General features: G+C 37.5%; 1 protein-coding gene across 1 annotated transcript; it reads right to left on the bottom strand.

Annotated features, from left to right (window-relative positions):
• Positions 1–8,865: 8,865 nt before the first annotated feature.
• On the bottom strand, positions 8,866–15,409 carry LOC120428714 (uncharacterized). The gene is made up of 2 exons (XM_039593786.2): positions 14,783–15,409; positions 8,866–9,864 (listed from the first exon to the last, which is right to left on the bottom strand). Exons 1-2 carry the CDS (start codon positions 15,020–15,022, stop codon positions 9,517–9,519), a joined length of 588 nt encoding a protein of 195 aa, XP_039449720.1. The 5' UTR covers positions 15,023–15,409; the 3' UTR covers positions 8,866–9,516.
• Positions 15,410–15,411: the final 2 nt, after the last annotated feature.

The following is a 15,411-nucleotide window of genomic DNA, read 5'->3' as shown; positions in this document are numbered from 1 at the left end:
GTAAAGTGTGGCCATCGTTGCACCTTTTTCGGAACTGGTTTTTCAGAAATTGAAATGCAATCATAAGATTCTAAAGTTGTGTAAGCGGTTCAAATTGTGTTATTCATTTTTAAATAAGTTAGTAATAATTTATATATGCAATGCTGTTTTGAAAACTGGGATGGTTTTTATATGCATTTTATTATCTTCCATATGAAAAAAAAATTTAGTACAATTTTGGCAGCTTTCCATACAAAAGCAGCACAGAAACAAACCTAAGGTCGTTTTAATTATTTTCCATGTAAGGCCGTTGCAAATATTTTTCAAAGTTTATGTCGTCATAGTCGTCGTCCACCGCCCCCCCCCCCCATTACAAAAAAATCTATCTATATATATTAGGGTGGGTACGTTTTTCAAAATGTTCTCGGATCAAGTTTTAGTATGGTACCCCTTGTAGGGCATGCCCATAGGGACTTTCATGCCAAATATCAGCTCATTTGGTTGTAAACTGGCTGCGCGCATCAGGGTTAAAGTTTACATGGGAATTACTATGGGAAAATTGAAATTTTTGTTCAAGCGCTTCTACAGGTCTGGGAAAATCACGCGCCAACTTCTGGTATGGTCAGGCCTAAGGGGAATGGTCTGGAGAACACTTTTCTCGAAAAGAGCATATGGATTCGTTGTCCCTAGACCTGGCGCATTGGCAAACAATCCGATGTCTCCGGAATCAACGGTTTTCCCTGAAAAAGCATCAAATTTTCCTTAGCATGCTATGAAAGTTTGATGAACACCGCGACGCCATATGTCAGACAGCTACCACGTGGGTGAGAAACGGCCGGAATATTCAATTGCAAACCTTCTTGTAACTAGAAAATGATTATTTCGAGCAATCTTGATATTATTTAGTCGAATTCAGAATCTTTGCACAGCAATTTTTTTAATTTATTTGCAAATATTTCAATCACGTGGTAGCTACCTGACGTATGGCGTCGCGGTGTTCATCAAACTTTCATAGCATGCTAAGGAAAATTTGATGCTTTTTCAGGGAAAACCGTTGATTCCGGAGACATCGGATTGTTTGCCGATGCGCCAGGTCTAGGGACAACGAATCCATATGCTCTCTTCGGGAAAAGTGTTCTCCAGACCATTCCCCATAGGCCTGACCATACCAGAAATTGGCGCGTGATTTTCCCAGACCTGTAGAAGCGCTTGAACAAAAAGTCCAATTTTCCCATAGTAATTCCCATGTAAACTTTAACCCTGAAGCGCGCAGCCAGTTTACAACCAAATGAGCTGATATTTGGCATGAAAGTCCCTATGGGCATGCCCTACAAGGGGTACCATACTAAAACTTGATCCGAGAACATTTTGAAAAACGTACCCACCCTAATATATATATATAAAATGTCAATGGTTTTGTTCGAACGCGAATCAGTTCAGTACGGAATGTCGGATCGAGGTGCTCTTTGTTGCGTTGGGTTCGTATAAGTCCAAGGATGGTTCTTACGCCAAAAAGTTACCACTTTGGCCACTCTGGAACCGATTCCGGAAAATCTGCAGATTAGTTGGGAAAAGTTACGTAAAATCAAATTTTGATCATAGGAGGCTGAATAAGCAAAAAAGTTAAAAACGTAAACAAACGAAAAAAAAAGGCAAAACGAAGTTTGTCGGGTAAGGCTTGTAAAATATATTTTTTTCGAAGAATTTTTAAATTTTTATGAAATTAGACGTGCTTTTAACTGAAAACAATAAAAAATGCATATTTCAGCGTTGATATTCATTTTAAAAATGTTTGAAACCGCTAAAAAAAAATTTAAAGTTTTGTGAAACTACAATGCTCAGCACCGCAAAAAAAAATTCGCTTTTTTTTTCATTGAAACTTAGATTTTTTAAATTATTGATTGTTTTAAAATGCATTCTACACCTGTCCAGTTGTTTTGCAATAATTAGTTTCCAAAATATGTAAGTTTCGATTATACGAAGTTCGATTATCCGAAGGTTTGTATGGGACTTCGGATAATCGAATCACGAACAAAAAAAAAAAAGTTTTTTTCGTGTTTTTTATTTTCTTACTTTTAACATCAGATTCGAGTTCTGCGTCCCTATTTGAGTCAAATTTGAACGATTGACTGCCTGTAAAATTGAAAAAAATGAAATTTTGCCAAGGCCTTCGGATAATCGAGTCTGGACTGTATTGACGATAATTTTATTTATCGCGATTTTTTTTTTGCGATGCTGTACATTGGAATTTCATTAAAATTCAAAACATTTGTAAACGATCCCAAACATCCTAAATATGATTATAAATGCAGAAAAATGCATTTTAGATTATTTTCAGTTGATTAGACCTCTATTTTCATGGACATTTTGAGGTTTTTGAAAAAAAAGAAAAATATAAAAAAATAAAATTACAAGTCACAATTTCAACATTTTAATGAAAACCCATTGGAAAATGCATTATACACCCGTGCAATTGATATTGGTTTTGAAATTAAAGTAGGATTTAACGAAACAATATTTTTTTCGCGGAAATAAAAATCTTTTTGGGACTTTGTACATCTAAAAATTCACTAACATTCAAAACATTTTTAAATCAACAAAAACATGCTAAAAATGATTCTAAACGCATGAGAATGCATTTTTAATCGATTTCAATAGATTGCACTTAAATTTCCATTGCAAATTTGAAACTTTTTGAAAAAATATTTTTTGTCCTATGATTTTTCGGGCTGATTTTTTTGGTGACAAAAACTTAAAATAACATAAATTTAAAATATTAACAAAATCAAGTTCAGCGATTTCATACAAGTCAAATTTTAAATTTTTGATTACCTGTTACATTCAAAAATAAATATTTTAAAAATTTTATAGCTGTCATATTGGAGTTCATATTTCTAGATCACTTTAGGGCATTTTTGGGATCACATTTGATTGAGCTCAACGTCCCAAAACGGGACGACGAAAAAAAAATTGTTTTCATGGTTCGATTAGTCTGTAGAGTCTGGACTGTATTTGTAACACACCACTTAAAAAAATATATCAATTATTTTTCTATTAAAAGTTTTGTCTTTTGACTCTGGTCGAACTAAATTTAAAAGGCAACACTTTTCCACTACCAAAAACTTTTGCAAGATATCTAAAATTAGTATTCTAAATAATTTACAATCGATTGTGAAATTTTCTGCTTTTTTCAATAGCAATAATTTGCCATAATAAGAATAATAATAATTTTTAAGTGTTTTGTTTTAAAAGTTGCTTATGTATAGCCCATAAAAAGTTTTTGAACAAAGTTTTACAATCAAATTCATTCAGTATTGGGTTACTAAATGCAACAGTTTTGAAAGAATAAGACAGCAACTTTTCTGGTTGATGTACCGAATCCTGTTATAGACAAATTCTGGAGTTTTTTTTTTTTTGAAAAGATCCAATAAACCAAATATCCAGTTTTTGCTTTTTGGGTGTTTTTGAAACCGCCTTGAGTCAGGGGTATTAAAAACACCTAAAAAGCAAAAACTGAAAATTTTGTTTATTGGATCTTTTCAAAAAAAAAAAAACTCCAGAATTGTTCTATAGTACCCGATATTGAATGCTTTTCGGTTTTCCTTCTCACCAAACCGCTGAGTCATGCAGTTGGGCCGCCACGTTCAAGCTTTGAACACTCACTGTTTCTTCGTCAATATTTTGGTTTTCCTTTTTCGTGAGTTCCTTTCGCAAATCTCGTGCTGCAGCACCTCGCGCTGAGTTCCTCTCTTTTCCGCGATCGCGTTTCTTTTCTTGTGGGTGAGTGACCCGCTGGAGGAAAACCCCACCGCTCTCTTGGATCGATGCCGTCTTCAGCTAGCCAAGAAGATAAAGGAAGTTTGGCAGGACAAGACTACTGCATGATTCACGAAAGAAGTTATGGCTCAACTCCACGTGACAGCGGTGATTCCCGTTTGCTTGAGAAGAGACTTCAACGCCACCGGAAGTGACGAACTCGATCGGCAAGTTTCGGTTGGGAATAACCTTGTCGCACGAAGATGATGCGTTTATTGGATTTAGTAGCAACCGTTGAGGGTTTGAAGCTATAGAAATCGATTAAAATTCCTAGAACAATCATGCGCGCACGCGTTGGCACTGACAGCATTTTTCGTTCTCGACCTCAATCTTGGTTCAACAACAGCGGCTTAACAAGGTGGTCAATGCCGACTTGGATGGTTTTAGTAGCTCATCGCTCAGAACAATTCAATTGTTCCGTTTGTTAAACTTATGCAGAAAAAAAACTAATATCCATACGAAATTAGAGACGCCTCGTAGACAGAGCCGATCTTCCGTGAGTTCGCACAGTTTCACGATCAAGGTCGGCAGCACTGCCGTTGCCGTGTGTACCGTGAAAAATGCCGAGAAAATTGATGAAAAGAAAATGCAATTATAAAAGCCACCTGATGCTGTTCGTGTTTTAAGGTGAAGGCTGAGCAGGCCTCGCTTTGAAGCCAGCACCCCTCGTAAGAATTGTAGCACAAACGCCGCTGCCCGATTTTTTTGACAGTTGGCGGAAAGAGAAAATTTGTGGTCAAACAGGCCTTGAGCGTGGCAAGCGGTGAAAGACTTGTCTCTTTCGCTTTGGCGGTTTTGAACGCCGACTCTGCAGACGCGGAAATTCGACAAAACTCTTCCTTATTGCGCTTTATGAAGTCTTGTAAGAAAACGAGCAGATTTAGAACATTTTGGAATTGTTAATTTAGCGTAAAATGGGTTGCCCTGCTCTCTGTTACACGCAGATCTCATTAACATTTTAATTTAATTTTCAAATTAGCTTTTCGGCTCCTCTTCAAAAGTGCAGGAAGTAACGTGTGTGTTAAATTGGGTGAACTTTGAGGCTCTGGAGCATCCGAATGACTAAGCTTAAAATTGTTTGAGTGGCACATGAAAAAGCGAGTAGTACCTAGTTCGCAGTGGGTCCTGTCAGCGTCAGGATGGACTTGTTGGTTTGATGTGCGGTTATGGTTCGTGGAATCGAGCGCGTTGAGCTCTCGACATTGTTCAGCGATCGTAACGTTTAATGTCTTTCGATGGTTGGAAAGAAGAGGATTTTCCGTCTTGTTGCAAGTTGGTCTGTCAATGGACGCTTTATTGGGACGTAATATTCTTCTAGGGGAAAAGGACAAAGGAAAGATTGTCCTGTTTTCTAGGGGGTTCCTCGGCTGTTTAAGATATCGATTTCGATAAAATTTATAGAAGCATGATTCAGTAAGGATTAGTCTCAACCGATTTGCCATCAAAATATCAAGTTTCTGACAAAGAAAATGTGACAAAACAATGAAAAATCGAAGAAAATCAAGATATTTCCTTATTGCAATTTCATCAAAAATCAAGGGGCAAAAAATAAAAAATGAAGTAGACTTTATAGCTGTCGGCCACCATTGCTAGTACCAACCACTAGTGTCTTCCTTTTTATCTACAAGGGCAAAAAATAACTATTGCTAAAAAATAAAAAATTAACTTTAGGAAAAATCATATTTGTTGAATAATCACAACAAAATCTTTATCGCTTGCGAATTTTCTTCAGCCGCAAAAGAGAGAGGAGGCGAAACAAGCAAACAAAATCGCTCCTGAACTTCTCGAAGAAAATCATTTAGTTGAAGTTTTTTTTTTTTTTGGAATTTCCATCACTTTAATTTATTTATTTCACACATTGCCCATCTACTAGAACTGACAGGCAGGGATGGAATAATCGCAAAAGAATCTTTTTCGCTTGCGAACTTTCTTCACCCGCGAAAGAGAGAGAGGAGGCAAATCACGTAAAAGAAAATCGCACCCGAAATTCTCGAAGAAAATCAATCTGCTGATGATTTTTGTGAATTTCCTTGTCAGCACCACTTCAAAATATTTATTTCACTTTGTTTACACACATTGCCCATCTACAAAATGTGACAGGTCATTTTTCTACGTGTGACGTTACACTTGCAAGTGTAGTACATCCAAACATCCAAATATTTTCTTTTGATGATGATTATTCCATCGCTGCTGACAGGTAATTTTTTTGACGTGTGACGTTACACCTGCCAGTGTAGTAGAGAAAAAGATGTTCCGCCGAATACTCGTCAAGATGATAATTTGTTGAGATTCCTTTCACCGATCTTTCGTGCGCGAGAGAGGAGATCTATGTTCCCTCCAGATTTTCTCTCTTGATGAGCTTCAACAGATTTTCTTTTAATGATGATTTTTTCATCGCTGCTGAATTGTACCAGCTTTATAATAATTAAAATTTCTATATATTTTTAAAAAAATATTTTTTTCGAATCAAAACCACATTTTGTTTAAACTAACTTTTCGAATCAAAACAATATTTTAAAACATTTCTGTCATTTTAAATGTATCCTTTTTTTCCAAAACCATTGTAAAAAAATGTACCAGATGCATTCTTATCACTTTTGAGTTATTGATGCAGTTCGGTTTAGAGTTCGGTGTGCTCTTTCAGAAAAACCAAAAATATCCAGTACTTTGCTCTAGAAATCTGAAGGATATCCACATCATCCACATGCAGAAAAATATTTTGTAGAATAAGCCTGTACGAGGTTTGATTCAACAAATTTTTTGTTGAATATAATCAACGCCGATTTTTGCGTTGAAACAAACCTTGATTTTCTCAATTCCACAAAAATCTTTTGTTGTTTTGAAAAAGTTGCTTGACGTTTAGCGTTGATTCAACAAAAATCTTGATTTTCAAATCAACAAATCGTTTTGTTGATTCAAAATGTCTTATTTTTCTGCGTGCATTTTTTCTCGAAAACTTAACACGTCGCCTTGTTTGGGACAAATTTGTCTTGCTTTTTTCACAGCCTACACAGAAAAAATAATGTAAATTTGGAAGCTTTAATTTTGGAAGGTTAAATATTACCTCTTTTATGATGTAATTTTACCTCAATTTAGACTGAAAAAGTGACATTACAACAGAAAATTGGTAAAATTACACATTTCCAGAGGTAAAATTACACCTTTTTTCTGACATAAAAGATGTACCCCTTCCCAGATGTAATATTACCATGATTTTTTTTTCTGTGTACTGTTTGACATGTTTTTCCGTTTGCCGTTGGCGCTAAAAATGCTATTTTGTTATTCATTTATTTTTTACAGCTTTAACCTTCTTGATTATTATTGAAATTTGAATTAAATGGGGTCGTCAAATTCTAATTCAATGTCAAAAGTGAAAAAATAATCAAAATTCGAAAAATATTGTTATTGTCCTTGATTTGATTACCCTAAATTCTTATAGAAAGTAAGGTTGTTAAATTTTACAGAATTTCCGTCAGATCACATTTTTGAATTAAACTAACAATATAAAAAAAATAACAATAATTTGAATAAAGGTCCCCAAAACAATATAAAAAAAATATCAAGCTAATTTTAAACAATAAAGGTCTCCAAAACAAAGGACACCCTAAACTACAAATTCATCAAAAGTAGAATCAGTGAATAAAATTGTTCCTTTTTTCATTTTTTCAGCAAAAGGTATACTTGAGTATATTCATTGCCGTTCTAGTAAAATTTGATATTGGTAATTCCGCGGCATTTCGCAATGATGACCAAATTTGACGGCCAATGTCAAATTTCCCAAATTACGCGGCTACCGCGAAATCACGAACAATCACTAGCCCTACAAAAGGTGCGATGGATCTTTTGCACTAATCATAAAAAAATCCTTTGTATTTTAGAAGAAATTTATTGGAAAAGGGATTCATGATTTCTGAAATTGGGTACTAAAGCCCTATGTCAATTTTTATGTACAACGGTAGAAAACACGATTAAAAACCATTTCTGATCACTTTTTTTTCATTTTAATGCAAAAAAAAAATTGACAAGACAACATTTTTTCGATGGATAAACTATGGTCCCCTTGGAACGAGCTGTCAAGTAGGAGCTTTTCTGTCAAGAAGGACCGCGAGGTTAATTTTTCAAAATTGACTTAAAAATCAATTTTAAACTCTTTGTGGTCGTACAAAGGGTCATTGTACTCAGAAAAATAAGCTTTATCGCTGTAAACAATAATATCAGCAATCTAAGTTTCATTTTAGGACCCAATTGCATGTGCTAAGTAGGTTTTCAATTTCAACACCACCGACGACAGCTGATTGAGTTGCCCCAATCTAGCAGGCACGGGTCAAAACTACACCAAACAGGCCCAAACCCACAAAGACCACACTTTATACAAGTAGCCTCTTATCCTTGCTGGAGAAGCCACTCCAAACTTCACAGTTTTGGTTCTTTTTATTTTTTTCTGCTTTGTAGCAAGCAGTGGACAACCATTTTGGAAATTAACCGTCAAGTGCCGAGCGCGACCATGTGCCATACGCGCGAACAACCGAAAGTGAAAGAGACACACACGCCAGCAAGTGGGGCCACATTTTTTGGAATCGCTTATTTATTTATTTATTTGGTGGCGATTGTGGCCCGAATTAAATTTGAGCGCGGTAGCCTTTAAGGCTTGATTTGCTGCTTATTGTTTTATTCTTTTTCAATCAAGTGCGCGTGCTCGGAGAGAAATTACAAAATCGCGCTTAAGACGCTCGGATTTGTTCTCACGGATCGCGCGCGCGCGCGATTAATTGCATTAATTTCAAGGGCCGCACAGATCGGTTTGACCTTTTTCCAATATGTGTGTGTATTTTGCAGAGAGTTTAAATAAAAACAACGCCTTTGCGTTCACATGAACTTGTGGGTGCGTTTGGTGTGTAGTAGGCTGTGACTGGATGCATTGGCAGCTGCAAATTGTGTTTATAATGAGGTCAATAGTCTCTTGGCGAGAGACATCGCAGTTGGCGGCGACCATGGCAGTGATCTCCTTGCAGTTGATACGGATGTCTTTGTTTGTGGGAAGGCCTCCTTGGATTGAAACGCGATTTTAACTAGTATATTTGAACGGGGTTTATTTCATGATTCAAATTTCCTCACTCGTTTACACTTTAGTTATAGCAATCATTGACATAGGAATGTTTTATCTTTTTGTTGTTTCTGTTGTTTTATGACTTATGCAGCAGCTGCATACGTGCTTCAACTACCTTTTTTAAAATAAGTTTTTTTTTGTCTTAAGGTTTCTACTCTTGTGTTTCACCTCCTTCCGTGAGGAATGTGGCTCGAGGACAGGGTTAAACCCAACGCTCCTCTTCCTCATGCAGTCGCTCTAGTTAAAATTGAGATTTTTCTTCTTGTCAGTATGGCAAATTTTTAATTGCTTTCTTTAAATTCTTAACAACTACCAACGCGCGATAAATAGTACTTATTCTTACACATTTATAATTGTTTCCTCGCTCCCTCTACCTTCCACGATGCGTGATATCGTCGCCTTCTAAATTTCAGTTTCATTCTTTTGTTTTGATTTGCTGTCCTTTCAGGGGAATAAACTTTACTCGTAAGGTGGATTAAGCTGCGCTAATCGAATGCAATAAATTATTCATTAAATATATATTTTTTAGCTGCGTCTGTCGTGTCATGCCGCCAGCTGGAATGCTATTTTAGTGGCAAAATAAATATGTTTATTCACTACTACTCAAAGTGAGCCTAGTCCTCCGCGATGACCAGAGCGATCGTGGCCGGAACGACTGTGACGGTGGTGGTGGGTTCGGGACTAATGTGAGATTCCTCTTGGTGATGGTGGTACTGCTGTTGCTGCTGCTGCTGATAGTAGGTGCTGTTTTCGTTGAGGGCCGAACCCGGATCGCCAAAATCCTCTTCCGGGTAGGCGGAGTCGCTGTCGGTGGAGGGAATCTGCGGGGATGGTGCCGGCTCGCCGGATAGCTCGCGCTGCACGTGCTGGCCAAAGTCCGCGTCCAGTTCGGTGAGCCGCTCGAGAAGCTTTTCGCGCTGCGATTCGGGCCATTTGGCGGACCAGTCGTTGAACAGTTTGACCTGGAAGAAAGGATGCTGTGTTAGGAATCGGAGCTACAGACAATTATTGTTTGTATTCCATTAGGACACTATTTTAAAATTTTGAATGTTTTATAATGTAAGCGAACGACAACGAAAAACAATTCCAGAGGTTTTTTAAAGGTCCTATACTGCCGTTCTACGCATAATTGTCCCATGTCAGTTTTGGACGATTTTGACTTTATGACATTTTTAAGTTTAGTTTGATGTGTACTTTAAGAAAAACACATAAAATCTGGTACTTTGTTCGGAAACTCATGAAAAACAACACCAAGTCTGTTTGTCCCATCGTTAAACTTCTACGCATAATTGTCCCACCGCAAGTATTTTCTTACACGGAATCATAAGTTTTACTAAGCATAATGTCTTGTTTACCTGTTGTATAGCAAGAGAATCACAAATAAGAGTGATAAACTGCTAACTGGGGCGATTAGGGACACATAGGGCGAATAGGAACCCACGGGACAATTATGCGTAGAAACACAGAAATCGGTCGAAAAATTTCAATCGCGTTTTTCTCAGTTGCACTTTTTTGAACATGGGACAATTATGCGTAGAACGGCAGTATAAACATATAAAACACAATAGTTTATAGGACATTTTTTTTTTGAAAAAAAAACTCTGGAATGTTTGCTTAAATTCAGAATTTCAAGAAGATCTGGAAACCATTCCAAAGTTAACAGCAGTTAGTGACATTTATATAACTTTTTATGTTTTGTTTTGTTCTGATCTGATCTGATTTTTTAAAAAATCAAATTAAATTCCTAGCTTTTTTGACTTTCTTATCTTGACTTAAAATTCAATGGGTTTGAGTATCAAATGCAAATTTAAACTGTTAAAAAAATGCATTTGTGCTTAACAAAACAACTCCTGCATTATATTTCACAGAAGCGAATTTCTAAAAGTAAGATTTTCTATTTATTATAACTGCCTTTATTTTTACATTGCTTACCTCCAGCTACCTATTATTACTTATCAGAATACACGCAAATACGTTTCGAAAACTGCGACGTATGAAAACAACCGTCAGTGGGGGTCACTGTGTGTGTGTGTGTGTGTGTGGTCCAATCCAATACCCGCTAACCGGTAGCGAAATTATGGGAAAGTATAATTTGTATCAGGCTTTGTATATGCCGAATGCTGATACAACTTATCTCAGTCCCGGGTATTAGGTGGTGATAGCCCTCGCGCTGCTTCCAACGACCCATTTCAGAATGACAGAGCTCCTTGCGGTCCAATTCCGAGGTCGCTGGGCATTGTTCGGCCCCGCCTAAACATAGAAGCAAGCATCTGAAGGAAACTCGATCTATATTTAGACTTCCAATCCCATCAGGCAAATCAGGGACCAGCACGTATTTAATATGAGAAGATAACATGTTTTAACACTACGGATCAATTCACTGCTAGAGAGAACGTACACGAAAAACATTGAGGTTAACCGTCAGTGGGGGTCACTGTTGGTCAAAAAACGATACACCTCTCCTAATTTCTAAATAACAAAAACAAATTATCTGGGAACTAAATCTCGCTTACTAAAACGGGTTTTGGCATTAAGCAGTGGTGTAAATAAGTGATAGAAAAAACTATCTTTTGATGATTTTGCACAAACATATCAGCGGATATAGCGACCGTCGCAAAAGCTTGTGAGTTCTCTCCTACCATCTCGTGCTTGCCAACAAAACCAAGCTCTTCTTATCACTCCTTCTCTTTTCGTCGTTCGCGCACACTCGCCGAAGATTCTTTCGTTTTCTCAAGAAACCGCAATGAAAGAACGCAAAAGAGGGGACTGTGAACCGTGTGAAACTTTTGTTCATTACTTCGGTTTTTAATGTGTTTTTCACATTTAACTTTCCTCACTATGGTAAAACGCAATAAATCCTAAAAATGAACTTTTTATTAGCAGCTCAGAGACCCACCTTTAGGTATACCTATCGAATCAGAATCGAAAACTAAAATTCTAACTAAATTTTCTCAGTACTGGCTTAATCGATTTAAGCCAAACATGCCTCATTAGACTTGGTTTTGGGTCCCATCCGTCGCTATTGAATTGTTTGAAGTTTCGATAAGTAGTTCAAAAGTTTTGCATAAAATTCTGTGATTATGTATCTCTATCCAGAAAAATATATGTTTACAAAAGATGGGTTTTTTATAATGTATTTTTGAACTAGTTTAGTTGTGTTGCAATCATTAGTTTTCAAAAATGTAAGATTTGACGAAAAAAAAAATTTAGCGAAAAAAAACTTTTTGCGACTGAATATCGATTTTTTTTAAATCAATCAACTTCAAAAAAAAACATTTCGAAGCTCCCTGTTTTTTTGGGTCAACTTTGAAAGGGGGGGGGGGGGGGGGGGGGGGAGAAAAACTGTAAATAAAATTTGTGCCAGCCTAATGTGATATATTTTAGAATTAAATAAAAAAACGTTACTTAATCCACCTTTAGGTGGTTGGTGCCTTCCTCGCATTCATAAGGTGGGTCTACGAAGTTAAATAAAGAAGTTCATTTTTCGAGTGATTTTATAGCCTTTCCTCATTGAGGTGAGGAGGCAAAAATCCTAAATCAGTTACTTTAATTTTTGAGACCTGTTCAAATTTGAACTATTTTATTAAGGGACCATCCATAAACCACGTAGACACTTTTTTGGAAATCTCGACCCCCCCCCCCCTCGTGGACAATTGTCCATACAAAAAAAAACTTTTTTGTATGGAGTGTGGACAATCGCCATACCCCCCCCCCCCCTCTAAAGTGTCCACGTGGTTTATGGGTGGTCCCTAAAACATGTTCGCTATAGATAAAAAATATTTCAAATTCCAAAAAGTACTCAAAAGAAAAAACCCAAAGCCGTTGCAAAGGTTTTTCAAAGTTTTTGTCTAAACGTCAACCACATGATTTACAATAAATTCGTTCATGAAAACATAAAAACTCAACAAAACAACAAATACAAAAAAAAAAACAAGGAAGGCAAAACAAACTTTGTTAAAAATCTCAAAGTTTTGCTCATCTTTTGATTGCGTCTATTTAAAAGGGGCGATACATTTCCAACAAGATAAGAACGTGAACAGACTGTCAATCAAACAATTATTCTGTTTGATTCGGGAACAGCGAAGAACAAGATAATGACCAATGTTTAAAATTTGAAAGCGGCTACATCTAGATTCATTACCAAAATTTATTAATTACTAGAAATTTGTCAACAACAAAAAGTACTGCGTGCAGGCCAAGGGTGGATGATACTGATGACACCTCTTCAGTTGACGCTCAGGCGAGGAACATCCTGGAAGGAGCGTCACTGACTACGTCCGTAGTCCTGTTAGATCATTCGTGATCAGGACAGTATAGCTCTGGTTCCTTGCAAGTGTCCTATTTTCTTACCTCCACGTTGGCTTGGTTTTCATGATGACCTAGCTGGTGGCCTGTGGAAACGGATCGTAAACCTTTGACCAGCGAGGGTCAGAGTCGAGACGGCTAGAAGAAAGGGGCGCGTCAATGTGGGAAAGGAAGTTATTTGTGATTGTAGACGGTATTGTTTTGATTCGCAGTATGTTTAGTCAATTGCTGTGGATGTACCTGAAACATCGCACAACGGGGGTTTCTCTTCTCTTCATTCTCAGCTACCACCTATCTCCTATTTTTATTTTGCTCTATTGATTCTCACTTCTTCACTGATTATTCTATTTAATATCAATCATTTGATTTTGATTTCATTAACTTTTGATGCTCGTATTTCTCAAAGCTTTTCCACTCTTTTTTACCAATTGATACCGCTGTAACAAACTTAGTTTAAAAATATACTTTTCCCTAATGTACTAGTAATATCAAGTCTATTTATCATTTGCCGTATCTGTTTTGATTTTATTGCGAATTTATTTATTTGAATAATTCTTTATCTGTCCTATAAATTATCATTACTTTAATCTAAGCTTGTTTTGTATCTCTATTTATTAACTATTGTCTTATTTTACATCTAATACATCTAGCTTCTCATTTTTTCAAACAAGAGAAGTTTGAGCCCTTACTCGATTTGTGGAATGGTAAAGGAATAACACAAATATTACTATTGTACTTTTGGTAAACTTTTATAACATGCTTAGGAATAAAAATTGTAACAAAACACCGCGACAAAAGAAATAGCAACAGATAAACACGATTCAACACTAGGAAAGATTCCAGGAGAAAACAATACACAGTAAAATGACAACTAGTTTTTGAATTCAAACTAAAATAAAACAGTTTTTGCTTTAATGAAAGTTGATAGGCACACTATAAATGGTTAGGCGCTTATACTTACATCAAACCCTACGTAATGTACCACCCCCGGCCGAGTTAAAATGCGTAACCGGAAAAGAAGGTGTGCATGCCTGGCACGAACACTCAAAGCGTGTTCTAGCGTGTTGCTCGTACTGACTCAGAGCAAGGGTGAGATGTAGGTGTAAGGGCAGTGTGTGTTCGTCGGGAACCTGGTGCATAAGATCGGTCAAGGCCCGTTCTTACACTGAAAATTGCGAATTGCGAACAAAAAGTACTGCGTCATTTCATCACCATCCAGCGAGCATGAATAGAAATGCTAATTTCGATCATCTGTTTCACAGTGATCTGATGTTCACCGTTATCACTACATAAACGAAACGAAACGAAACCAGTTTGTGTAGGTCAACTTTTTCGCACCTCAATAATTGTAGCATAAACTTTTGGAATGAGATGCATTGGTCTCGTAAGAAAGTTAGAATTATCACAAAATTTCCTGCAATTACTTCAATCGGGGAAACACAATTGCACAGCACAGCAAAAAATCCAACACTGGTGTGCGTCGAACGTGCTTTGCTTTGTTTTACGCAATCACGCAAAGTGACAGCAAAAGAGGAAATAATTCCAATAATTAACTGAGAGTGGGAACAAACTCACCCTACACTGAAACAAGCTCATCGGTTTGTCCTGCCCGCTCAGGTTGGCCATTCCGCCGATGATCCCATTGACGTAGGGAGTTTTGGTCGCTCCGCCCGCTCCGGTTCCACCGGCCAGGTACGACGCCAGCACCGGCACAAAGTCCTCCCGCTGGAAGTCGCTCCACTCGCTGAACCACTGCACGATGTACCGGAACTCGCGGTCCGCCGTCAGCTGCTGGTTTCCACCTCCGGATGACATTTTCGAGCGACGTTTGTGTGACCGCGTTTGTGTGTGTGCTCTGTGGGTTGCGGACAAAACCAATCTATCCGGTTTTGTCAACCGGGGGCTGGTTTCCGAAAGTAACTGTAATTTCGCGACGCGACGGGACAAACCGCACCGTAATTGACACCACTCTCCACTCGGCTGATAATTGATTAGAAGGCGGATGCTGCGTCGTCGACGCCTTCGAACAGATCCTAGTAGGCTCCAACACCAACTCGTCGCCCTCTTCAGGTGGTGCAGCAGCGGATCATAGTGACCATTGTGATTGAACAACACACTCTCTCTCTGCCCCCGTTTGCTCTGTTCTAATTTGACCTTCTTATTTCGCGAAGCTCAGCGCCAACTTTGTTTTGAATCGTGCAGTC

Source organism: Culex pipiens, chromosome 1, assembly GCF_016801865.2.
Source record: "Culex pipiens pallens isolate TS chromosome 1, TS_CPP_V2, whole genome shotgun sequence".
Classification (NCBI taxonomy): domain Eukaryota; kingdom Metazoa; phylum Arthropoda; class Insecta; order Diptera; family Culicidae; genus Culex; species Culex pipiens.
Note: the sequence above shows the minus strand (reverse complement) of the source record. Positions and strands in the feature narration are given on the sequence as shown.